We start from the raw sequence: 27,532 nt of genomic DNA on the forward strand, positions 1-27,532 counted from the left end.
TCTGGAGTTCATTTGTTCATGAATGTATTGTTTAATGTTTGGTAGATGGATTATTCTACAGAAACTTACATTTTGGAATGGTGAGATGTTTCTTTTTACCCCATGTATGTTTTTTTTATTCTCTTTTTTATTAGTACCACTTAGTTTTCCAGCCTTTTGCTGGCTTATCCAAACCTTTTTAGAATGTGTTGCTGCCATGAAGTCATAAACGATATAGGGCCCAATTTTAGCGATCTAGAGTGCATGGGCCAATCCATTAGAAGCAACAGTCCCAAAGATTTATTTGTTGAATTTGAACTAACAGTAGTATTCCTGATATATAATTATAAAATATTCCTAAAATATTAATCAGTGTGCTTTTGATAGCATCCCTGCACATCCAGCAGGGTTCATACACTTTTTAAGCAATACATTTCAACGACTTTTCCATGCCTTCAAGAAAATTTTCATGACGATACAATTTTTAAAACATGAGTGCAGACATGGACAATAAAGCCAAAAATCAACTAAAACTATAAACGAAAGTGATTATAGTAGGTCTAAAAAGAACCTGACACACAATCTTCAATAATAAAATGAGAGCTCAATTGTGTAGGGCTAAATTACTGGCTCAAAATAGATTTTCTCCATCGATAAACGGAAACACAAATATGTCTAGACCAAATTCCAAAATCCATGACTTTTCCAAAACTTATCCAGGCCTGGAAATTGCTATTTTTTTTAAATGACTATATGAACCCTGTTCCAGATATATGATTTCTAAAAAATAGGGCATCCCAAGATTGGTCTACAGATAGTTTGGTCTACAGTTTTACAATGGAACATCATTAAACTATTATTTATTGTATGAATGTACTGTAAAAAAAAATACACAGGAATGTGATACAGTGTATAGCCTGTGCTATTTACCTGCACTGTAACTGTAATCCCTGTATTTTTTACAGTAAAAACGGACAGTAAATAATCGTTTAACAATGTTCTGTTGTAAAACAGTAACATTTGAGGAATAACAGGACTTTACATTTAAGTCATTTTAAGATCCCAGGAATTTACTGCTTTGTGGTGAGACTAAACACCAGACAAAAACACATAAATCTACCACATGCAAAAGCTTCCAAAATTTAACACAATTATAGACTGTAAATAGTAACGTATACAATCTACTCAATACATTTGAAGCCACAGTTTTCTCGCAATTTATTTGGGTAGAGTTTGGGCAGTCAAAACCCACTAAAAATTCCCACAAACATCTGTTAGTGTGTTACACAAAAGTCCCATATTTCCTATTGGCTCCTGACATCCTTAATTTGAGTAACTGGTGTGTCTCCCCAACCCTAACTCACCATCAGTGTGGGCTCTAATGGGCCGAGTGCAGCTATTTTCTCCGGTGTATTTAGTTATATTTTATATAATGGTTGACCTCCTGGCTATAGTGTTGTAGGCCATAAGTGCAAGTTACCATTTTCTTTACCGCAAAGCAAGACTATTTTACTGTTCATTTACAGTGAAAAAAGTTTATGTAGTATATGGCTAGTTATAATTGTTTGATACTTCATTGGCAAAAACACCAGACATTTAAAGTACATATGGTTATTATAAATAATGATTACAGAATCATATTGTATTTATTAGTGCCAAAACACACCATTAAAATGATGTAATTATGTATTAATCATGTATTAATTATGTATTTATAATTATATTTCTACAGTGGTATGCTGAATTTTTCTCCACAGTGAATTCCTCTAATTTTTCTATCCTTTATTAGTAGCTTTTTTGTTGTTAACTTTTTTTACTGTATGTAAACCTTGGTGCTGCTAATGCATACATGAAGATATTAGAATGGCAGACTTACTGAAATAGCCAAATTCATCCACTCTAAAAGAAGACTGCACCACAATGTACATTTTAAAAGTGCTATTCCACATGCTTGCTGAAGATACACATTCTCATCACAGAGGTCTATAAATGCCCCAAAATTACAGACTGTCACTTTAATATGGGTTTGATGGTTTAGCTGGTCTGTCACCCCATTTTTTCTGCCATTGAAATGTAAGGTTTAACCAGAATGTCACATCCTGGTCTCGTCTCGTGTCTCTGTGTGTCTTCCCCACGTGACCTATGCTCCTCTGTGTCTCCCGTCTCAGTACCTTTCCACCACTTGTCTCATTTGTAGCTCCGCCCCTTCCCCAGGTGTTTCCAATTATAGTGCGTTTCCTGCCCTCCTCTGCCACTTTGTCTCCGTCGGTCTTTGCACCTTCACCTGTTGTTTTGTCTCTCTGTGTTTCTCTGCGTTTCATAGCCCTAGTTCTTGCTCCGTGTTTATTTCTTGTTTAGTTTTCTAGTTTCTTGTTTCTTCCTCGTTTCCCCAGTTCCCTGCTTAGTGTTTAGTTCCTTTCTGCTTAGTTTATTTATTATTGTCTAGCCTAGTTTTTTCCTGTCTAGTATTAGCTTCTTGTTTGTTTTCCCTTGTAAATATATATCCCTGCCCTGTTTAGTTTTGTTTATCTTCTTGGTTATTCTTGGTAGTTTCTAGTTTCTTTGTGTTCTTACCTCGTTTGTTTCTTTGTTTATTTACTCCCTGTTTGTTTATCATTAGTACTTCCTGTTTTGCTTAATTTATGTTCTCTAGTCTTACTGGTTTGTTTTGGTTATTGGTTATTTGTTTATCTAGTTTCATTTATTTGGTTCACTCCCTTGTTCCTTGTATATATCTCCCTGTTCCGTATTTAAGTGTTTACTTGTTTCTTTGTTACTTGTTATTTATTTATTAAATTATTATTTATTGATTTCACCCTACCTGCACTACCTGCCTGGGTATTCCTGACACAGAAATGCCAAATATGAGCATAACAAGGACTACAGCGTGACAGATGACACATCTCCACATTTATTCAACAATGTATCTTTAATTACATCCAAAGGAAATCAGACAAATTATATTTTTTTGAATAAAATGACTGGGAGTACTTCCCTTGGAGGCACAAAACTTAGGGAGCTTCTTCTTTGATTAAAACAAATAATAATTCTGGAACATGAAACTTCACTGACACATAGTAGTCTATTTTTGTGGATTAAGGCCAGCATTGCAAAAATATTTTTGCTTTTATTTTCTCAAACTATAAATATATTTTTAAAGTTAAAGAAAAGTTAAAGTTTAAAGTAAACTTTAATTGTTTTAATAAGGGCTCATTATCCAAATACTGTGCCTATTGGACCTCAAAAAGTTACTTAAGATTTGTAATTTATCACTTAAACTTCAAAATACACCAAAATCACATTTCCAGCTTAATCAATTTATATTTGGACTTGCATGTATTTAACCATACTGTCATGGCAAGCTGCACAACAGGAAAATTAAAAGGTGGACAAATGAAAGGGTGGACAATTTCAGCAAAAGTTGGCGTTAAAAATGTTTAAATTGGTACCTGTAGGTGTTGTTGAAGGTTAACATTTCTCTATATTTGTAATGTGTTCATTCAGAGTAGCTATTGAAAAATGTACTATTACACAGTGTTCGTATGAAATATAAACAACTATGCTACCTAGGAAAGATAATTTTGCAGTGTTAAATTTATTGTATCAATTACAATGATAACAAATCGAAAAAACAAAAAAACAAATCAGGCCATCCCAGAGTGCATGTATGAAAAGGCTTTTTGGTCATTCTCCCTGAGAGGATTTGTGGTCCCTGATTTGAGTGTGTTTTGTTCTGTAAATGCTTATTTTCTAACCAGTTTTAATATTTATGATACATTAGAAAACTAAACTAAATGGGAATATTTGGTTAATTTTGTGCTGCCCAGCAAACACTTTTGATTAAACATATTACTTTCTCTCTAGTAACAATTACAATTATACATTCTCATTTTTTGGCATTGCTTTCATGGTGAAGGTTTTAAATATCTTCTTAGTCAATGTCTAACAATTAGGTACCAATACTCATGTGGATCAGATCCTATTTGAGGGAGCTGGTGAACATAGCATCGTTTCTGGAAGTTCATTGAAGGTAGCTTTCTAAATCTTGAGATGTTGTGTAGAAGAGTGCAGTTGTGCTCTTTCGGCTGATTTCACTTGAAGCTGCTTGACAGAAAAAAGACCAAAGTTAAATAACTTTTTTGAACAGTTTTAGTATATTATATGTATATTTTCACTTTCATTCAATATTTTTAAAAATATTTTTAAAATGGTAACTTTAAAGGAGAAGGAAAAAATGAAGCAACAACTTTCAATAAAATAATGTGTTTTAAGTCATTTTTGCATTTTTAAGGCATTTCCACTGGTCCATTCGTCATGACATTTTAACAAAAGCAACTGTTATTTATATTAAAATGGTTCTGTAAAGCTATTGCAGCAAAGGGTTTATATAATGATAAGGGCTTTACTACCATTACATCAAGTCATAGAACCTCTTTTCGATTTAATGCAGAACCCAGTTTACATATGCTGCATTAGATTTCGGAATTTCCAGGCTCCATTTAACTATTTCAGACCTGAATTATGTTCCAATGATGGAAAAATATAAGAATGCTGTTTTCTGTCTGTAATACACCCAAAAAAAGACACTACTATCCTAATATAAAATCTATATTAAAATAAATTCAATTAACTAAAATTGATAAAAAAGATTTAAAAAAAAATCGAAATCACAAATAATTAGTAAAAAAATAGCTTGAATTACTTTCCCTTGTTTGTTCTGTAGTGCTGATATGCCCTAATGTCTGAGTTGCAGATTTATTTTTCCTGCGCAGTGGGCGGGGCCAAGCTACTGTTTAATTGTTTGGTTAATGATCTGTTCTGATGGACAACAGGTCTCAATTAGTTTAAAAATATAAAAGTCAAAGGTACTCTGTTGGCAAAAATGACTAAAAGCCTTGATTGTGTCATGGCGAGTAAATCTAAAAACACTAAGGCCCAAGCGTTGCGGCCATCTTGGTCTTCTTCAGGGCATGAAACAAAAAAATATATATTATTTTGTTTCATGCCCTGAAGAAGGCCAAGATGACCGCAACGCATCGGGCTCAATGTTTTTAGATTTACTTGCCATGACACATTTTAAGTCATTTTTCCAAACAGAGTGCATTTGACTTATATTTTATATATTTGACTAATATATTCATATTTTAATTTTTGCCCGCTTCAAATGAGCACCTGCTGGAAAGATTCACAATTCTAATACTCCTAGTAGCGCTTCAACCAATTTTTTTTTTTTTTTGTCTCTAGGTTTCAACTAGCATTCTGTGCAATAAAACAATTGAAAAAAAAAAAGAAACTACATGATGTTCATTGTAGTTGATGCAGGGTCTGAAATGGTTAAGAAATTCCAACTGAAACATCCCCACAGGTCAGAAAATTGTGGTAAAAGTCTTTATCTAACAGTTTTTGGAAATGAAATAGTGTACACTTTTTTAAAATGAACTTAAATGCCGTCAACATTGGCATGACTAAATTCCCATTTCCAACATCCAAAATCTGATATATATATATGATGTATATATATAACAGATGTAATAAACAGGGTGGAAGAGTAAACATGCTAAAAACAACCGTCAACTAACAACTTTGTGTACCTGTTATGTTTTACTAAGCTCTAAGTTACTCGAGCAAATTGGGGCCAACATGTGTCCAGGTATGAATTGCGTGCGTTAATGTGTTAATGTTTATTATTGTCATATTGTGCAGATGTGCCTTACTGTTGTCTGGTACAGTGTGACCCAATTGGAATTGTTTAGCATTGTTTAGTCTTTCAAACTACAGTCTAACACAAAGATACTCATCAATAGTTCCAGAGTTTCTTGATGGTGAAACAGATACAATACTATGCATCTTTTTGTATCACATGGCGTGACCTGGTTTATTGTACTCTACACAAAGTCACTTAACCCTCTTTGTGTGAATGTAGATGTGATCAGATACAGTGGTGCACAAAAGCACTAGTTATTATTAAAGCTTTCTGTTGTATGTGAGGCTGAATAGTTCAATGTTTAAAAGGCCTTATATTATTCTATTGTTATTGTTTTTGTGTGTCTGTGTTGTTCTTCCCAGTACATACCCTTTGCTAATCCACACTTCTCTTCCCTCTATAGACAACTGGAAAAGAAGAGAGAGACCATTAAAACAAAGTGTAAAATTGTCCAAAGGTATTCAACCATCAATGATAAAAAATGACCAATTTATTTATTTATATTTATTTTATTGTATTCAAATGTGTATTTTCCTGCACTCTAAGACACTTACCCATTCCAACATCACTGCCAGCGCAAAACACTGAAAAGGTAGTGAGAGAAAAGAAAAAATTATACAACATAAAAAATATGGGGTTGATAAGTATGATACAAGTTAAAACAAATTTTGTTTGGGTAGCATTCACCCTATATTTTAAGTAAATATTTTTACTTTAAAATTATTAGTTTTTTTTTATCTATAATTTTATTCGAGTATCATCACAGCGTGCTTGGAGGAAAGCGCAGCGACTCGGTTCTGATACATCAGCTCACAGACGCCATGTGCTGATCAACATCACCCTAGGAGTGATGTGGGGAGAGAGCACCATCTACCCACTCAGAGAGAGCAAGGCCAATTGTGCTCTCTCGGGGCTCCGGAAGCTGATAGCAAGCTACATGAATAGGAAAATTTTAATTACTTAATATAAAGTAAATATCATTAATATTAATAAATTAATATGGCTAATTAAACATTATACTGTGTATATATATATATATATATATATATATATATATATATATATATATATATATATATACATACATATATATATATATATATATATATATATATATATATATATATATATAAGCATCTGAACTACTTGAATTTTTGCACTAAAACTGGTGGAGGAGAACATGCCAAGCATGAAAACTGTGATTAAAAACCAGAGGTATTCCACCGAATATTAATTTCTGAACTCTTAAAACTTTATGAATATGAACTTGTTTTATTTGCATTATTTGAGGTCTGAAAGCTCTGCATTTTCTTTTTTTTTTTTTTTTGTTATTTCAGCCATTTCTCATTTTCTGCAAATAAATGCTCTAAATGACAATATTTTGGGGGGAATTTGGTAGAAATGTCCGTAGTTTATAGAATACAACAACAATGTTTATTTTATTCAAACATATGCCTATAAATAGCTAAATCAGAGAAACTGATTCAGTTGTAGTTTACATAATGATACACTGCCTGTCCATAATTGTAGGCTGTAAGAGCAAGTTACCATTTTGTATATCTACCAGTAAGTGTGATTTCATTTTGGCTGAATGAATACTACACTACAATAATGGTGTGAAGGAATGTTTCCAAGTGCAAGTTATATATGAATGTTACATGTTAATAATTAACATTAGGTTGACCGTAACTTTACCTAATGTTTACTTACAATATGGGGAAAACTCTGCCCAAACCCTACTCAAAGTAAGTGTAAATGTCACCCCAGAGTTTATCATACAGATGGTTTTTACAGTAAAAAAAATGCAATAATGGTGTTAAGGAAGTAATAATAAGCAGATGTAAGACCTGAAATTGTGAATTTGAAAGCAGTGTTATCATACCAGAGTACATCCTGCTAGAACAGAAGTGGACCATGACTCCACTCGGGTCGACCGGTGCAACTACTACTGAGTACACGGCTCCACAGATGACCTGAGCGACGTCACAGGTGTTCTGACTGAGCTGCAGGGGGCTGCAGGTCTGGGTTTTACCGTTGCCTGTAACCTGGACTGTGTAGTTACTGAGGGAGCTGCTGCTCCTCCACTGCACACGCAGGGTGTTATTGGAGCGCCCGAACACACGGATCCCTGAAGGACAGCACTCACCTGGACACAGGAGGAGAAGACTATCAATAAAAACAACACAGCAGATCAAACTATCATATCTACAGCAGTTACTGCAGCTCAGTAAAAACTCACTAGATTACTACATGTTAACAACATTATTTACTAATTAAATTAGATTTTTAGATATTAAACAAAAACATGATAATATCTATAAAATGCAATAGTAGTTAATATACATTGGGACTATAGACAGTAATAAAAGTAGTTTCAATTACAATAGTAATACTAATAATATTGGTAGTCATAGTATTGATAGTTGCAGAAATAGTAATACAAGCAGTAGTATAAATATCAGACTTAGTAATACTATTATTATTATTAGTACTAGAAATGTTAGTTATGGAAGTAGTAGCTGTAGAATTATTAGCCATAGTAGTAACACTAACAGTAGTAGTAGTATTGTCAGTTGTAGAAGTATTAGCAGTGGTATTAATATCAGAAGTAGAGGCACAAGTACTGACAGTAGCAGTAGTGTTGCTAGCTGTAGAAGTAGTGGCAGTAGAATTAATATCTGATGAATCTGCACTAGTAGTAGAAAAAGTAGTATTGTTAATTGTAAAATGGTTAGCATTATTATTTGTATTGTTAATTGTAGAAGTATTAGCAGTAGTAATACTAGCCATAATAGTAGAACTAGCAGTAACAGTAGCATTATCATTAGTATTGTTAATTGTAGAAGTATTAGCAGTATTATTAATATCAGTAGTACTTGTAATAGTTGTAGTAGTATTGTTAGTTGTAGAACTAGTTGCAGTAGTATTTTTGTATTAATAGTCATAGTAGTAGCACTAGTAGTAACAGTAGCAGTAATAGTAGTAGTATTGTTAGTTGTAGAAGTAGTAGCAGTAGTATTAATATCAGTAGAATGTTCACTAGTAGTAGCAATAGTAGTATTGTTAATTGTAGAAGTATTAGCAGTAGCATTAATATCTGTTACTACTAAATTTACACTTGTAGTTACAGAAGTATTAGTATTGTTAACTGTAGGTTAGTAGCAGCATATAAATAGCAATATAATTTGCACTAGTAGTAACAGTAGCAGTAATAGTATTGTTAATAGTGGAAATTTTAGCAAAAGTATTAATAAACATAATAGTAGCATTAGTAGTAATAAGAGCAATAGTAGTATTATTGTTAATTGTAAAATTAGTTGCAGCAGTACAAATATCAGTACAATTTGCACCAGTAGTAGCAATAGTAGTATTGTTAGCTGTAGAAGTATTAGCAGTAGTATTAATAGCCATAGTAGTAGCACCATTAGTATCAATAAACAGTAGTAGGAGAAATGTTAGTTACAGAAGTAGTAGCAGTAGTATCAAGAGCCATAATAGTATCATTAGTAGTAATAATAGCAGTAGTAGTAAGTAAAGTAAAGTAGTTTTGTTAAATGTAAAAGTAGTAGCAATAGTAGTAGAAATGTTAGTTACAGAATAGTAGCAGTATTATTAAAATACCTAGAAGTAGCACTAATAGAAATAGTAGCAGCAGTAGTAGTATTGTTAGTTGTAGAAGTACTAGCAGTAGTATTAATATTAATAGTAGCTGCACTAGTAGTAATAGTAGCAGTAATAGTAGTAGTATTGTTAGTTGTAGAAGTACTAGCAGTAGTATTAATATCAGAAGTAGCTTCACTAGTAGTAATAGTAGTAGTATTGTTATTTGTAGAAGTACTAGCAGTAGTATTATCAGTAGTAGCTGCACTAGTAGTAATAGTAGTATTATTGTTAGTTGTAGAAGTAATAGCAGTAGTATTAATATCAGTAGTAGCTGCACTAGTAGTAATAGTAGTAGTATTGTTATTTGTAGAAGTACTAGCAGTAGTATTAATATCAGTAGTAGGTGCACTAGTAGTAATAGTAGCAATAATAGTAGTAGTATTGTTATTTGTAGAAGTACTAGCAGTAGTATTAATATCAGTAGTAGCTGTACTAGCAGTAATAGTAGTAGTATTGTTATTTGTAGAAGTAATAGCAGTAGTATTATATCAGTAGTAGCTGTACTAACAGTAATAGTAGTAGTATTGTTATTTGTAGAAGTACTAGCAGTAGTATTAATATCAGTAGTAGCTGCAATAGTAGTAATAGTAGTACTATTGTTATTTGTAAAAGTACTAGCAGTAGTATTAATATCAGTAGTAGCTGCACTAGTAGTAATAGTAGTAGTATTGTTATTTGTAGAAGTAATACCAGTAGTATTAATATCAGTAATAGCTGCACTAGAAGTAATAGTAGTAGTATTGTTATTTGTAAAAGTACTAGCAGTAGTATTAATATCAGTAATAGCTGCACTAGTAGTAATAGTAGCAGTAATAGTAGTATTGTTAGTTGTAGAAGTACTAGCAGTACTATTAATATTAGTAGTAGCTGCACTAGTAGTAACAGTAGTAATATTGTTATTTGTAGAATTACTAGCAGTAGTATTAATATTAGTAGTAACTGCACTAGTAGTAATAGTAGTAGTATTGTTAGTTGTAGAAGTACTAGCAGTATTATTAATATCAGTAGTAGCTGCACTAGTAGTAAGAGTAGTAGTATTGTTATTTGTACAAGTACTAGCAGTAGTATTAATAGTAGTAGTAGTAGTAGTAGTAGTAGTAGCAGTAATAGCAGTAGTATTGTTATTCGTAGAAGTAGTAACAGTGGTATTAATATCAGTAGTAGCTGCACTAGTAGTAATAGTAGCAGTAATAGTAGTAGTATTGTTAGTCGTAGAAGTACTAGAAGTAGTAATAATATCAGTAGTATGTGCACTATTTGTAGTAGTAGTAGCAGTAATAGTAGTAGTATTGTTATTTGTAGAAGTACTAGCAGTAGTATTAATATCAGTAGTAGGTGCCCTAGTAGTAGTAGTAGTAGTAGCAATAATAGTAGTAGTAGTATTGTTATTTGTAGAAGTACTAGCAGTAGTATTAATATCAGCAGTAGCTGCACTAGTAGTAATAGTAGTATTATTGTTAGTTGTAGAAGTACTAGCAGTAGTATTAATATCAGTAGTAGCTGCACTAGTAGTAGTAGTAGTAGTAGCAGTAATAGTAGTAGTAGTGTTATTTGTAGAAGTAGTAACAGTGGTATTAATATCAGTAGTAGCTGCACTAGTAGTAATAGTAGCAGTAATAGTAGTAGTATTGTTAGTTGTAGAAGTACTAGCAGTAGTATTAATATCAGTAGTAGCTGCACTAATAGTAACAGTAGCAGTAATAGTATTGTTATTTGTAGAAGTACTAGTAGTAGTATTAATATTAGTAGTAACTGCACTAGTAGTAATAGTAGTAGTATTGTTAGTTGTAGAAGTACTAGCAGTAGTATTAATAGTAGTAGTAGTAGCAGTAATAGCAGTAGTATTGTTATTTGTAGAAGTAGTAACAGTGGTATTAATATCAGTAGTAGCTGCACTAGTAGTAATAGTAGCAGTAATAGTAGTAGTATTGTTAGTTGTAGAAGTACTAGAAGTAGTAATAATATCAGTAGTATGTGCACTATTTGTAGTAGTAGTAGCAGTAATAGTAGTAGTATTGTTATTTGTAGAAGTACTAGCAGTAGTATTAATATCAGTAGTAGGTGCCCTAGTAGTAGTAGTAGTAGCAGTAGCAATAATAGTAGTAGTAGTATTGTTATTTGCAGAAGTACTAGCAGTAGTATTAATATCAGTAGTAGCTGCACTAGTAGTAATAGTAGTATTATTGTTAGTTGTAGAAGTACTAGCAGTAGTATTAATATCAGTAGTAGCTGCACTAGTAGTAGTAGTAGTAGTAGCAGTAATAGTAGTAGTATTGTTATTTGTAGAAGTAGTAACAGTGGTATTAATATCAGTAGTAGCTGCACTAGTAGTAATAGTAGTATTATTGTTAGTTGTAGAAGTACTAGCAGTAGTATTAATATCAGTAGTAGCTGCACTAGTAGTAGTAGTAGTAGTAGCAGTAATAGTAGTAGTATTGTTATTTGTAGAAGTAGTAACAGTGGTATTAATATCAGTAGTAGCTGCACTAGTAGTAATAGTAGCAGTAATAGTAGTAGTATTGTTAGTTGTAGAAGTACTATCAGTAGTATTAATATCAATAGTAGCTGCACTAATAGTAACAGTAGCAGTAATAGTATTGTTATTTGTAGAAGTAGTAACAGTGGTATTAATAGCCATTGGAGATAAAAAGCCAGAGAGGTGCACCATGCTACATGCTACATGTCAAGTCAAGTCAAGAGGCTTTTATTGTGACTACATCTGAGTACAGGTACACAGTGTAGCGAAATCACATTCCTCTGGAACTATGATGCAACATGGAACAACAATACAATAAACAACATAAAGTGCAAAAGTGCAACATAAAAACTTAGAAACTTAGAATAAGACTCCAAAAACTGCATTCTCTTACCTGTGTAGTATCAATATTAGTATTAGTATAATCAAAACTCACTGGTGGAGAAGCCGTGGTAGGTACACTCCGCTTTGTATCCTGTAGAACTGATTGCCTCCAGTGCAACAGTGTAGTTTGTTCCGCAAGTGATGCAGCCCATCAGACATGTGGACTGTGTGGTGTGGCACTGGGCGAAACCCCGTGAAGAGTTCAGAGAGGCTATGAAGGACTGAGCTCCCTGAGCTGCTGACCAGCTGATGTTACTCATGGCCTGGGTCACCTGAACTGCTGTCAGGCTGTCTGGACAGCACGGTGCTGCAGGGAAACAGAGAAACAGCAGAGCCAGATTCACACTGCATAACAGAGCTTTTTTAATCATTTATTTCACCCCAAACTGGAAGAACAATTATCATCTTTATTAGGACTTCCCCCACCCCAAGTAATTCCCCTAGCACTAGGGAGACGAAGAGAAGCACATGCCTCCTCTGATACATGTGATGCAGCATCACTGAGTTGCCATCATACACAGTAAAATCTACAGTGTTAAAATCACAGTGTAAACATGTTTCTAACAACCCTCAGTGATAAACAATCCACAGAGTTGGTGTTATTATTCCGAGTTAAAAGTCAACTCTAACAGGCTTCGCCTCTTGATTCCGCCGTGTGTGTGTGTGTGTGTGTGGTTTAGCTTAGTTGTGGTGGTTCCCCTGATGGAGCGTTATTCACCCTCTTGGTGTTGGGTTGGATGGTGGATAAGGGTCTCCATCCACGAGTTATTTTGTTATGGGAGAACCACTGCTTTTTTTTTGGCAGTTTTTGATGGTATCTCTTGTTCTAAATAAAGCTTAGATAGTATAAAAAGGTAATTTATTCTGTGGTATAGCTCACATTGTATAATGTTTCATAGCTAGTCTGGTATATAGTTTTTTTGGGGTGAAAATTCAAACCAACTTAAAAAAATAAATGTAACAATTTAATCAACAACTGTTGTTTTACCCTGTTTTTTAACCCTACAGTATTGAATTAACTCTAAAATATTAACTCTGATGAGAGTTAACATGGGGTTAATATATGATTCCATATGGTGTTGAATTAACTCTAAAATTGTAACTTTTGTGGTAGAGTTATTTTAACACTTTAGTGAGTGGGACCATATGTTATCTAGGACAGTGTTAAACTAAACTCTTACAGAGTTAATTTGAGAGTCAAATTTTGCTGTGTGCTCAGAGAAAAGAAGCGGATTCCCAACTCTGATACATCAGCTAACTAGGGTGCTAGAAAATAATTCTTTAAAAGATTGTGATTACTAGTCCTGGCGAATCAATTCAAAATGCCCAAAAAGTTTGGGCAGTAAGGAACCTAAAAGTGTTGTTTTAAATAAATGTTCTGTTTGTTTACATTGTCATTTCACCTTTTCATCCTGTCAATCATAAAATAATTACATCATTGAAACAAAATGTACAGACAATTTGAATCGAAAAATCGTTCCTGAATCGAAAATTGTTCTTGAATCGAATTGTGACCACAAAAATCTGAATAGAATCAAATCACCAGACACTGAGTGATTCGCACCAACTTGTTAGCCTAAGAGCTTATAAGCATCACAGTAGTACAGTTTTGTGAGGAAAAGGCACATCTACCTAAACCGAGAGAGCACGGTAAATGATCAGGGATTTTAACCAGATAACTTTCTAACTGTGAATGTTTTTCAATAGCTGAACTATGCAGCAATTTTATAAACTCAGTAGAAATACCTTAAAGGGTTAAGATCTATGACGAATACACGAACAGTGATGCAGAGGAGACGTTACCTGTCTCGAAGGGCACGCTGTAACTGGGCATGCTGAATCCAGCTGAGGTGGCAGCAATTGCACTGACTTTGTAGGCGGTGCCACAGGGAACACCAGTCACTGCACAGGACGTTTCATTTGTCTGGCAGGTGAGGGGCTGACCCACTGAGCCAATCACACTGACCGTGTAGTTAGCATCAGAGTTAGCGGACGTCCAGGTGATGCTGATGGAGCTGGAGTTACTCTGAGTCACATGGACTCTCTCAGGCATACAGGGAGCTGAGAGAGAGAGAGACAGACAACTCAAATACACATAAAAAACATATGCAAAAAAGTAAATGCACCCAGAAGGAATTGAGCAAGAGGAGTAAAACTTGGTGGGTTGCCTTGCCAGTCTGTCATGAAGTAATTCAATGGCAGGTTTTTTTTTGTGACGAGTACCACTTTTGTGTTGTTGGAGAGCACCAATCAATCCCTACATGGAGGCACTGTAGCCAGCACAAACATAAACAGTTTGTTGTCATGCTTCAAACGACCAGAAGGGTGTCAGGGAGTGGGGTCAATTGTGTATTTACATTTAACAGCCCAGCGTTACGTCAGTGAAATCCTACGGCCCTACCTTTTCGACCAGTCTCTATCTTATTATTATATCATTATCACTGACCTTAGGACTGACCTGAGTCAAGTAAAACCTGCAGTTCTTTGGATGTTGTTCAGGGTTCTTTTTTGACCTCCTGAATGAGTTGCCTATGCCCTTTTGGAATAATTTTGGAAGGCCGGCCACTCTTTGGAAGGTCCACCAGTGTTTTCTTCATTTGTGAACAATAGCTCTTACTGTGGTCTGCTGGAGTCCCAATGCCTTAGAATGACTTTGTAAATTTTGTAACTTTTCCAGACTGATGACAATAACATTGTGTTCTCATCTGTTTTTGAATTTCTTCAGATCGGGGCATAATATGCAGCTTTTGGCTGCAATTAAAGAGGGGGCAAAATGTTTTTTCACTTAATAAATGAAAATATCATTTAAAAAGTGATTTTTAGATCTACTCAGGTTATATTTGTCAGATATTAAAGTTTGTTTGATACAGGAATCAAAAAAATCTGGAAGGAGGCAAATACTTTTTCACGCCACTGTATATGCATATCAAATGCATCATATGCATGTCTTTGTGTTACCTGTTAGGTATGACTGTGGGCTGCAGGTTCTGTTGCATCCACTTGGATCATTACAGGCCGACACCTGCAGGCTGTATCTGGTGTTGCAGGTGAGGTCAGACAGCACACACACAGGTGAAGTGTCGTTACACACCAGTGTCCCATCGGCATCCACTGCCCGAGTCTCATACACGTCAGCCCCCCGGACCATCAACCACGAGATCATCACCGACTCCCAGGACAGACTGGACACTGACATGTTCCCTGGACAGCACGGCACTGAGAGGGGATAAACACGAGAATGAGGTGTGTGTTCATAGTGTGTGATTTATACTGACATAAATGAATGAGACAGAAACTATTTTGTATTGTGTTTTGTTACCATGTCCATGAAAACTAAACAACAATGCACTGACCTGCATGATACGTACTGCATGTGTGGTCTGCTGCATTGACTGTGGGTGTAATTTCTAATTTCTGACAGAGTTGCTTGTCAGTAAAAATGGACAATTCTAGCCAGACGCTGCGGGTCATGATCATTACCACACACTTTGCTGTTCACTGTGGGTAGTAATGTCTGCTACAATGTATTTCTGATACAAATGTAATACCGTGGAAATTGAGGAAAGTTCAATACCCACACAACATCAGAAATGGAATGCCTCATCATCTGGCACCCACCATAAGACCCTGATCCAATAAATAAATGATGCTGTTTTACTTTAAGCACACCTCTCTCACAAGATAACACCTCACAACCTCTACAGGTTTGTACATTTTCAAGCCTGGACATTTCAATAGGCAGTACCACTTTAAAATAAGACTACCTTTATAAAGTGTTTATGAATGATTTGTAAAGGAGATTATTAATGATTGTTAATTAGGCTGCAAATACTTTAAAACTTTAATAACCAGTTAATAAATAATAAACAACATAGATAGAAATGGCAACAGTGAGATAAAAAAAATTGCAAATAGTAATTATACAGTCATTTCTACTATACAACCTCAGATCTTTCTAGATACTGATCTTACTTGTGTTTTACATTAATCAGCATTAAATCTGTCATGTTAATATATATTTAAAAGTATGTTTAACTATTTACTATAAATGAAATGACTCAGTTGAATTAATTGACTAAGCAAACAACAAATCACTGTTGCCTTTTCAATTAATGTGTTGTAACTGCTTATCAATGGTTTTCAAGACATTACAACTTAATCAATAATACTTAATAATCTAATTTATAAACCATTTATAAACCCTTTATAAGGGCAGTCTTATTTTAAAGTGGTTCCCAATAGACATGCTGCTATCTCATGGCAAGATATAAGGTTTTTATTTATTTTTGATTATCTCAATACTTAAGTATATATCACTATGTTTTTATTTATTTATTTTATTTAATATTAATAAGCTTTGCTTTTTTATGGTTTTACGTTTTACACACAATGTATATTACACATTTCTTCTTCAAAATTAATTGTGAATTGTGAACTAAAACTACTATAAATTAAAAAAATAAAAACATTTAATCGAGTTTAGTTGAATGCATGATGTATTATTTTCAGGCATCCCTGTAGCACAACACTTACAATAAGTTTAATATATTCACTGTTGATTTTAATTAATGTGCGCTATCATGCAATACACATTTTTTTAATGCATTGTGACACCTACGCAATATATTTTGAACTGCAATGTAAATATTTTAGTTTATGTGGATGGTTTTAGGAAAATTGTGTATGATACTTACAATTTAAAAAATGAACATTTAAAACAATAAAGTAATGATGAAACGTTTAAATAATGTTTAAAATGGCATAAATGGCTAAAGTTGTGTGTGAGACGTGTGTAATCTTACAGGTGGTGTGGTTAAGAACGGGTCCAGGGAGGCTGGATCCAGCCTGGTTGTTGGCGAACACGCTCATGATGTAGGAGTATCCACACTGGCAGTGGAAGTTACATGACGTTCCTGTGGAGTTACACGTCTCCTCTATTCCGTCATCACGCTTGATGAAGGCCGTGTAGTAATCCACATAGGACACTGAACTCCAGATGACTGAACAGTTACCGGCCGATACTGTATCCACACGGAGAGGCTGTGGAGGACACGGGACTGGAAGGGAAGGGAAATAAAGAGAGAACAGGTGATCCTTAAACATAATACATAAAAAAATGATAGAGGTAGGCAAACTAACAACTAAGACACATTCTCTTCCCCTATACTCTACCATCTACCCTAACTGTATGTTTTTTTTTTACTTTCGTCAAAAAAAAAGTCACAACATCAATGCAAAATATGAGAAAGAATGAAGGCAGAAAAAGGCAAACTTAGCATAAGCAGCAGAGTGTATGTGTGTGTGTGTGTGTGTGTGTGAGAGAGAGAGAGAGAGAGAGAGAGAGAGAGGTAAAAAGAAGAAAGACTGAGAGTTATGTATAAGGGTTTAATGAATATCTAAAATAAAAACAAAACTAAATTATTACCAGGCTCTGTAAGGACAGTGAATTATGGCAGGTCCAAGGATTATTTAAAAAGGATTGTTACCTTAAAAATAATTAACATATTAAAGTTTCCAGACTAATCATGTGCATTAATGTGTTAACATTGAAAGCAAATAAATAAATATATCAATAAAAAGTAAATGTTTTTTGTATTTTGTATCAAGCAGCAAAAATGCTGAAGAATGATGCATTTGATTTCATTTGATATTGCATGTGACATTGCATATCTTGTTGAATGTGTGTAGATTGCGATGACATCTGACCCAATATATACACATCTATCATAACTATTTGACTGAAATTTGGTTTAAAGATCTAAAAGCATATGATTGCTTTCACATTGTTTCCAAGATACTGTTGTTCTGCTGCAAACATTTAGTAGTAATGTTTTCTTGATGACTTTTAAAAACTGTATTATTTAAATATTATTAATTTTCCTTATTTGTATTAAACATGCATTAAAAAACTAGTTATAGCCATACTTTTACAGAAGTTATTTGTTGTTGTTGATGTTAGTGTTTCCATAGTATATAATATCATGAAAACATTTTTCTGCATTTTGCCAGATTTTATATTTTGATATCATGTGAATCGGGCAGTTGTTCTTTACACTGTATCAGATGTTAAATTGACTTCTATTAAAAGGGTTTAGCATGACATCAATGATATGTATGCACTTGTCTAATATAAAGGCTCCCTATTGTTAATCTGAGAATCACTTACATGTGATGAACTGTTGTGAATATGATGGCAGACTGGGTCCAGCCTGGTTGATGGCAGTGATGGAGATGTAGTGGACCTGTCCACAGCTCAGCGGGGCCAGTGAGCAGGAGTTTGTGCTGGAAGAACAGTTTAGGCCGGATGAGCTGATCGCTGTGTACTGAGCCGCCCCGTGCACAGCACCCCACGACACAGAGAGGACGGTCACATCACTGACTGTCTGTAGTGTGATGGACTCAGGAGTGGACGGACCTGCAGACACCAATACAATACGCACAAAAGCTTACATACATAAATATGCTGATCAAGCATAACATTATGACCACCTCCTTGTTTCTACACTCATTATCCATTTTCCAGATCCACTGATTATATAGGAGCATTTTGTTGTTTCATATTTACAGACTGTAGTTCTTCAATACTCAGGACCCCACAGGACCCCAGATGTCCATCATAGATCCGGGATTATTTGTGTGATGGGTCATCCTCTAGTCCTTCATCAGTGGTTACAGGACGCTGACGACAAGATGCTGTTGGTGGACTATTCTAAGTCCTGCATGGACATTGAGGTGTTTAAAAACTCCAGCAGCACTGCTGTGTCTGATCCACTTATACCAGCATAACACACACTAATACCTTATACACCACCACACCCATGTCAGTTTCACTGTAATTCTCTGTGGTGGTCTATCCTGGGGGTTCTTGACTATTGAAAAACAGGGTGAAAGGAGGATAATACAGTATGCAGAGCAACAGACACAGGACTAGACTCTGTAATTATAGAACTACAAAGTGTCCTATATGATTAGTGGAGCTGAAAATAAATAAACACGGAAAATGGTCATAATGATAAGCTTCATTAGTGTATATTTTGTTTTAAACTCTGGTGGAAGTGCTGTGCTTCTCTCACGTGTGATCTGAGAGACGGTGAGTTTGTCACCGGGAACGCTCTCTGGGCTCCAGGCGTTTCCTATGATGCTGTAGTTGGTTCCAGCCTGCAGATCGTTGATCATGACGCTGGTGTTGGTGGTGTTGAGGCGGCTCTGGAGGTAAAGGTCCTCACGGATGATGGTAAGGCTGTAGAGCATGGCGTGCGGCACTGGAGCCCACTGCACCCCAATGCTACTATTACTGGGGGAGCTGGTGATCAGTTGAGGAGCGGCCACGACTGATCACCGAACAGGCACAGGGAACAAAGGAGAAGGGAGCGATGTTAGAAGAAATGACAAAAAAACAAAAACATAATAACTGGCTGTACCAGTTTTCTCCAGTTTCCAATAGTCTATTTAAAGGTGTAGCAAACAGTACTCACTGCTCTCTGGCTTCATCTGTAATTTCTTACATTAAAAAAACTTATACATTTAATAGTTACAGAGTTCTCTGTGTTTTGGAGTCTTTTTCTAGTTATTATGATGATGAAAGTGTGAATGTGCTGTGTGTAAGTGTGCAAATGCTGCAGTAGAGAGTGCAGTAACACCACCTGTTCCAGCACTGCTTTACTACAGACACTACTACAGACTACTGCATTTTATTTAAATTGGCACTTACCAGCTGTAATCTGCTAAGCAATTATTTGTTTTTCTGTTTTACCATACTAAAATTACTAAAATGTTTTCAGATTTGTAATGTATATAAGCAGGTTTTTGTTTACACAGCTCTGGAAAAAATAAGAGAACACTCAAAAATTATGAGTTTCTTTGATTTTACCAAATTGAAAACCTCTGGAATATAATCAAGAGGAAGATGGATGATCACAACCATCAAACCAAGCTGAACTGCTTGAATTTTTGCACCAAGAGTGGCATAAGCAGTGTGTAAGACTGGTGGAGGAGAGCATGCCAAGTTGCATAAAAACTGTGATTAAAAACAAAATATTATTTTATATTAAAAAATATTATTTTGTTATTCAACAAAATATTGACTTCTGAACTCTTTATGAATATGAACTTGTTTTCTTTGCATTATTTGAGGTCTGAGAGGTTTTTTTCTCTTTTTCTGCAAATGAATGCTCTAAATGACACTATTTTTTATTTAGAATTTTACTCAAACATATACCTATAAATAGCAAAATCAGAGAAACTGAAGTGGTCTCTTAATTTTTTCCAGAGCTGTATATATCACACTTAAAAAGCATTAGATTCAAATTCAAAACAATTAAAGAAGAAATTAAAAATAAACTATATTATTTATTGTCATGTTAAGAATTGTTTTATGCCACTAACGTGATGCTGGGACAGTGGCATGGGTTTGGCGGTGGTGGCAAATTATCCAATTATTGATGGTGATTGGTCCCGAACCAAGAACTTCTAATGCACTTCTATTAATGGTGAACTATGTTTTGCTTTCTGGTTTGGGACACAGCCAGTGACTTAAAACCATTAGAAGCGTCCCAAACCACATACATCTAATGTGCTTCTAATGATATTTTGACTACTTACTGTACTTACATACTGTCGCTAAGAATGGTTTGGGACACCATTTGTGTTCAGTTCTAAATAAATGGGCCGCTGCAACTCTACTACCTTTCATCACAAGCCACAAAGGGCTATCAAGACTGCTCTAATGAGAAGCTAATAAAGGCTATGAACACACCTGATTCAACTCATCCGGCTGAATAAAGCAGTACCAGGCGTGGTACAAATACACCAGGCTTTTCTAGGTTGCGTCCCTTAAAGGCCTGGAATCTCTTATTCCTGACCCAGAACTATTGCCATTCCAATGTGCTTGAATGACGGGGGTGTAAACAATATTCAGTCCTATTGTGGGTGATATGATTTAATAGGTCATTCCTTGTGCTGATTCATGACCTATTGTGTGATCTGAGATCATCGCATCCTCCTGGCTTTTTCTGAGAAACAACAATTCGCTTCTAATATAGTGACGAAACTGTAGCTGTGTTTCCTGTGGTATATCCCCTAAGGAGGGCAGCCATGTTCTTGGGGTTTAGCGTCTCTTATTGTGTTTGGGGTCGTATAATGTTACCTGTGGATGCGTTCTGGCCCCTTGCGGGGTAAACCCATTACTGCAGTCGTGTGAAAAAGCACCCGAGGTCAAATATAAGCCATATCCTGATCCTTCCCTGCTTTTAACTCAGTGAGGATATCAGGTGAACAGCCAGGCCTGGGGGCTAGAGAATGGCCAACAGTGTGTCCCCATGAATGGGGCATTTCTTTGGTCCTGGGGTCAGTGAGGGGGCTTTTTTTGCCGTGTGGACAGAGCAGGAAGGATCATCACACAAATAATCTCAAAATGACTTATGGCTTATGTGGCTTCTGACAGTGAATCACACACAGCTACCTATACAAAATGTATGTACAGTATATCATGGTGTTAATAACATCTGTTCATTTGTAGCTCTATAAATAACAACCATGCACAAATAAGTACAGAATACCATTTGAGACTTTCTTGATGAAGTGAATGCTAATTTATATCTATTTTTTGAACAGTTGTTATTGTTATTTAGCTATATTGACCATGTAGCTCCACTGCAGAATTTAATAGACAGGTATACAATCTACAGAAATGTATACACAGCTTAACACAGGGATAGTTTTGTCACCCCAACTTTAAGACTACATTTGTAATTACTTAGAAGTTGGTTTCAAACTGCTTGTTAGCATGTGTTAGCACTCAGTGAGCTAAAAACAAAGTAATTATATAAGCAAGTCTCTTCACTTAGTGGCCATTTTTGCAAGACCAGTTACCTATCTCTGTCTCTAAATGGGGAGAAACCGAAAATACTGGAAACCGAAGGGCAAATTACTGTTCGAAAATAATTACTTCACAGATAAAACCTGATAAAAAAAAACTCTTTGTGTCATTTGGCTCAATAATGTGCAAAATCTTTATTTTTTTCGGCTTGTAATGGCTTCTGCACTTGCGCAGATCTCTAAATAGGGGTGTAAGACAATATTGATGTATTGAAGTATCACAATATTTTGCTTTGCAATACTGTATCGATTTTTAAAAATACATTATCGATATTTAATTTTTAGCTTAGATGTAAAGATTGGTGGTTCATTTTGTGTTGCGATTAAAAATGTGACCACTAGATAGCAGTGTTGTTGTTAAATCCCACTTTTCTGACTGGATGAAAGTAAACTCTTTTTTTTCAGATTTTGTAATTTATTATTGTTTTTATACAATAACAATTTAAAACAATTTGAAACTATTGCAATTTATTGTTTTTGTTTACAGTATTGCAATATATTGCGATATACTGAATCCTAATGCGCATCATAACGTTAATTTTTTGCCAATACACAACTATAATAGCGAAAACTCCCATTAATATTTCAACCAGTTGATGGTGTATTATTAGCATCTATGGTAAAAGTCCAAAGTATAGTGTTTGTGTTTTATAGTATAAAATGTGCTACGATTTGAGTTACATATTCTGTGTATATTAGCATTAGCGTTAGCCTCCACTCAGGTCTGAATGTGCTATTCAGGAATGGTTTAATGCTATAAGAGATTTTATTAATGAGGAAAGCAGACACTGGTTAAAATATGAATGGGAGTTCTAATCACTGAGCATTTCAACAAAAACAGCCAATCACGGTCACTGTAATGAAGGGAAGGGTGAAAATAAAAATCATTTGTGTGCATTATTAAGCCAACCAGTACAAACTAGTCAAGGGGTTTAAGACTTTTTTTAGTTTAAGATTTTTTTTTTATGATTAATATTTGAAACAGTAATTTGACCTTTATTTTCCAGTATTTTGGTCTCTACTCCTTTAATGAAATAGAAGGTTGTTTTTTGTATGATCTTAGTTAATTGCCTGCCAGCATTGCTAAGATGACCACAGAGAGAACAGACTTGCTTATTAGGACTTTGATGCTGCATTCAAATGTTGTCAGAAACTGGGAAATGTGGACAACTCAATGTAGTCAATTGCATAGTTTTATATATTACACAGACTCTAACTTAACTCTTTTATTTACTATCTAAATACTCTCCTTGGTGCTGGGCATGAACGTGGTGGCTCTAATAACCATAGATAAACAAAGACTTGGAACTGAACTGAAATAAAATAGCCGATACCTAGGCCACTAAAACATGCCTGATTGAATTGGGACATGCCTAAGAATTTATGCTGAACTCCATTTATCAGAATTTCCTAGTTCTAAATGGGAAATTTTCACTGGGATACTCCTACATGTGAAATTGTCCTTCTGGGAAAGTCAGGACGTCGCTAACCCAGAATCCGGGATGGCTCCACTGTACATCAACAGCAGCAAAAGCTGGAGTATTATACCGTTTATGATCACTTCTATATATGTGTGTCTCATTAAATCAGTTATCAAATTACCATGGTGGTTGGATGTGCAAAATACTGTACAATTTGTTATTAGATGGTATTGCAAGCAACACCACCCTGGGACAATGCTAACAATGCTAGCTGATATCATTGATATCATATGTTTAACTGTAATAGAGTCAACTTGGGTGTAACGTCATTCCCGGCTCAGATATCCTATAATGAATGCTGCATTAACTGCTTTTTGGCATGGGTTAGCGTGAGGTAAAGTATTTAGTATGGTGATCCTTTTGAATTTGCAAGTGTGTGATGATTTAGACACAGTTTTTGCACTAGCTGTTTTAAGTTAACTTTGTGAACTAGCCTTGTAGCTGCACTGCAAAACTAAATGGCAAATTTGACTGCATTTGGGATAGTTGTGTAACTTTTATTCAGAAGTTGGTTTCTTATGGCATGTTAGTATGCGTTAGTACTTAGTAAAAGTGTGTAGCATAGTAATCCTCTTAAAAAAAGTCTGTTCTTTTATAGTTAATTATGTATTAATAGAAAATATGTTGTATCAAAAAAAAACATTTGAAATTGACTTGATGCAACTTGCTAGTGTTTGATTTGTACATTTTATGTCCTATAAAAAGTTAGGTACTTTAGGAACAGAAACATACCTGTCTTTGCCTGGACAGACTCGGATGGCTGGCTTCTGCCGGCACTGCTGACGGACATGACGCTGAGAGTGTAGTCGGTGTAGGGCTGCAGGCCCACGACAGTTCCAGGAGAGCCTGACACATACGTCTCTGAGAAGAAGGAGCCGTCGCTGGTCTCAGCCCGGAGAATGTAGGAGGAAGCACCTAGAACTTCTACAAACTCCACCGTCACGCTCTTGCTCTCTTTGGAAGAGGCTGTCTTGATGGTTGGGACATCAGGAGCTAAACATGGACCACACAAAGGAATTAATTACACTTAACAGTGCAGAAAAACAATTACAATTTACATAGTGCATGGTGAGCAATACCTTAAAGAAGCCCTAACCAACCCAGATAGACCCTGATCGCAGAGCATAATACGGCAGTTGGCCTGAGTAACCTATGCCAACACTCCAGCTGCTGAGTATAATATGACAGTTGGCCCACGCCAGTATTTTGATCTTTTTTTTTCCTCATATTGTTGATTCTATAGATTTTGTGGACCATTTTTCCACTTATCAAATAATTAAACAAGCTGTTATTACTATTACTATCACTGTTATAAATGGGCCAGCCTCACTCAAAAAGCATTCCAAGTTAAATATGGAAAAACCTGTAATTTTTAGCTTGAAATTCTTAGGATTTTCTCACATTTATAATTTCTACAGTTTCTTCAACATGATTATGAATAGGATGGATCCTAGGATCGCCTTCTAATGTAATATTTAATACTTTTTTCCTTCATTGTAAATTAATACTGAAGTCATCCAGGCTATAAAGAACACATAAGGAATCATGTATTAACTTTAAAGCGTTAAACAAACCAAAATACATAACATCTGGGGTGCTGTTAACTTGCGTTGTCTGAGGCACATGAACTTGTCCTGTGCAACAGAGGTAACTCTTGGTCTTCCTTTCCTGTGGCGGTCCTGATGAGAGCCAGTTTCATCACAATGTTTTTGATGGTCTTTGCAACTACACTTGAAGAAACGTTTCAGACTGAATGACCTTCATTTCTTAAAGTTATTTTTTTTCTTTACTTAGTCGATAATATGGATTAGAACATTACTCAAATAGAGCTATTCACTGTATACCTGTAACTCAACTGGTGCTGATTAAAAGACGAGGAATTTGAGAATTGACTCTTGATAAGTTCAGCAAAGCTCTACCTCATAAAGCAGACTGAGAAAACCCAGCCAACATGTGCAAAGCTGTTATCTAAGCAAGAAATGCAACTTTGAAGAATCTAAAATATTAAACATATTTACAGTTGTTTAACACTTTTTCGGTTTGTTTAAGTTTTTCTTTAGTATTAATCTACAATAAAGACAATGTTAAAATAATGAAAAAACACTGAATTCATTGTGTTTTCAAAACTATAACTGGTAATGTAAATTCCATCATATTTGTGACATCACAACCATGAAAAATTCAAAACAACAGTTTCAATTGTTGTAGACAGTGATTGTATGTCAAATATTTGCATCCAACTAGTGAATAAGATAAGAAGATAGAAGATGGCAAAACATACCAGTAGTTCCATCAACGGTAGCCTGGGAAAGTGTGGTCATGGTGCCATCCAGAGCCTCCACCTTAAAAGTATAGGCGGTGTTGGGTGAAAGGGAGTTGATGGAGCCCATCACGGTGTTCTGGCTATAGCTGCTAAAGACGAGTGGATCCAGAGAGTTGAGTGGGTATGCGGTGACCCTGTAGGAGGATGAACCAGAGTAGCTGCTCCATTGGAGAACAGCGCTTTTCGAGGTGACCGTGTAGATGCTGATGGAGAAATGTGTTCCTAAAGAGATAATCACAGAAAATGACAAGGGAAAAAAGCTTAATCAAAGCAGAAATATATTTTTAAAATATATTTGAGTTATTGAGTTATTAACTGAGTTCTAACTGTTTTTGTTAATACAACTGTTTCACATCTTCACAATTATCTCAGTAACATAAATGTTCCAGTCCACGAATTCAGTTTTAATGCTTAAAAAAGGAAACAGAAATGGGGGTTCTCTCACACATGTTGCATTTGTCCCAGAGATATTACCTTGCACAGCATTCTGCAAAGACAAGACAACAAATATGATGTCATTAAGAACATCCATAACTAAATATAGACAAATATTTCAGGTCTTATTTTATATGTTTATTTTTTTTGTACTTTAAATTTAAACATCCACACAATCATTATATCATTATATAATATATAGAACATACATTTGAACTTACCTGTGAAACAATTCCTAGGAAAAACACCCACAACATAATGCCACCAATTTCCATCTTTTTTTGTCCTCAGTCTGGATACGAAATCCTAGGTCTCTTATCAAAGCTGTAATCTGTGGCTATTCTCTTGTCTTATGCTTCAGTGTAAATTTGCTTTTTTTTCTTGCTGCTTAGTTGAAATACCTCAGCTCTACCCGCCCACCTGGAGGAGCCGGCCAATCAGCAGTGGTGTAAGATTCCTACAGGCAGGTTGGAGCAGAGGGCACAAAGGGGATTTCCCATCAATGTATAGATGCTATGAATGATAAATGATATGTAAAGCTGTTTATCCGGATATCATACATTACCTTTACATTTTTTTTGCTAATATAAGAAAAAACACGTCATGGGTTTAAGCTTTCCAGTACTTTCCTGAAGGAGGACCAGGATTCCCAGATCCTGCTTTATCTAAGTCTTTCCCTAAAGTAAATCAGGTAAGCTGCTTGTGGAACTAAAAACATGTACAGGTGCATCTAAAAATGTAAATATCATTGAAAAGTTACTTTATTTAGTAATTCATTTCAAAATGTGAAACATATATTATATAGATGTATTACACACAGAGTTATATATTTTAACTGTTTATTTCTTTTATTGTTGATGATTATGGCGTACAGACAATAAAACCGCAAAAATCAATGTCTCAGAAAATGTGAATATTACATACGTACTATAAGAACAATTGGTTCTTTTGGCAGTGTGGGTGGTGTGCCAAGTCTTGCTGGAAAATGAAATCCATATCTCCATAAAAGTTGACAGCAGAGGGAAGCATGAAGTGCTGTAAGATTTTCTGGGAAAACACTGCACTGATTGGACTTGATAATAAAACACAGTGGAGCAACACCAGCAGATGACTTGACTCTTCAAAGCATTACTGATTGTGGAAACTTCACACTAGACCTCGAGCAGTTTGGACTGTGTGTCTCTCCACTCTTCCTCCAGATTCTGGTCCCT

The 27,532-nt window shown here is 35.2% G+C and overlaps 1 protein-coding gene across 3 annotated transcripts; it reads right to left on the reverse strand.

Annotated features, from left to right (window-relative positions):
* Positions 1–1,930: 1,930 nt before the first annotated feature.
* Positions 1,931–26,781, reverse strand: LOC103044658 (fibronectin type III domain-containing protein 7). 3 transcript variants are annotated; one of them, XM_015601323.3, is made up of 14 exons: positions 26,543–26,781; positions 26,361–26,373; positions 25,845–26,108; positions 24,296–24,556; positions 19,280–19,537; positions 18,373–18,621; positions 17,009–17,263; positions 15,165–15,422; positions 14,010–14,267; positions 12,259–12,513; positions 7,566–7,829; positions 6,238–6,267; positions 6,053–6,090; positions 1,931–4,080 (listed from the first exon to the last, which is right to left on the reverse strand). In XM_015601323.3, the coding sequence occupies exons 1-13, from the start codon at positions 26,594–26,596 to the stop codon at positions 6,059–6,061; spliced, it is 2,451 nt and encodes an 816-aa protein (XP_015456809.3). In that variant the 5' UTR covers positions 26,597–26,781; the 3' UTR covers positions 1,931–4,080; positions 6,053–6,058. The 3 variants fall into 3 exon arrangements, with proteins under 3 accessions (XP_015456809.3, XP_015456810.3, XP_022533286.2); XM_015601324.3 differs by having other exon boundaries at positions 1,931–4,083; XM_022677565.2 differs by having other exon boundaries at positions 26,334–26,373; positions 26,543–26,627.
* Positions 26,782–27,532: the final 751 nt, after the last annotated feature.

The sequence above is a fragment of the Astyanax mexicanus genome, chromosome 13 (assembly GCF_023375975.1).
Source record: "Astyanax mexicanus isolate ESR-SI-001 chromosome 13, AstMex3_surface, whole genome shotgun sequence".
In the NCBI taxonomy this organism is placed as follows: Eukaryota; Metazoa; Chordata; class Actinopteri; order Characiformes; family Acestrorhamphidae; genus Astyanax; species Astyanax mexicanus.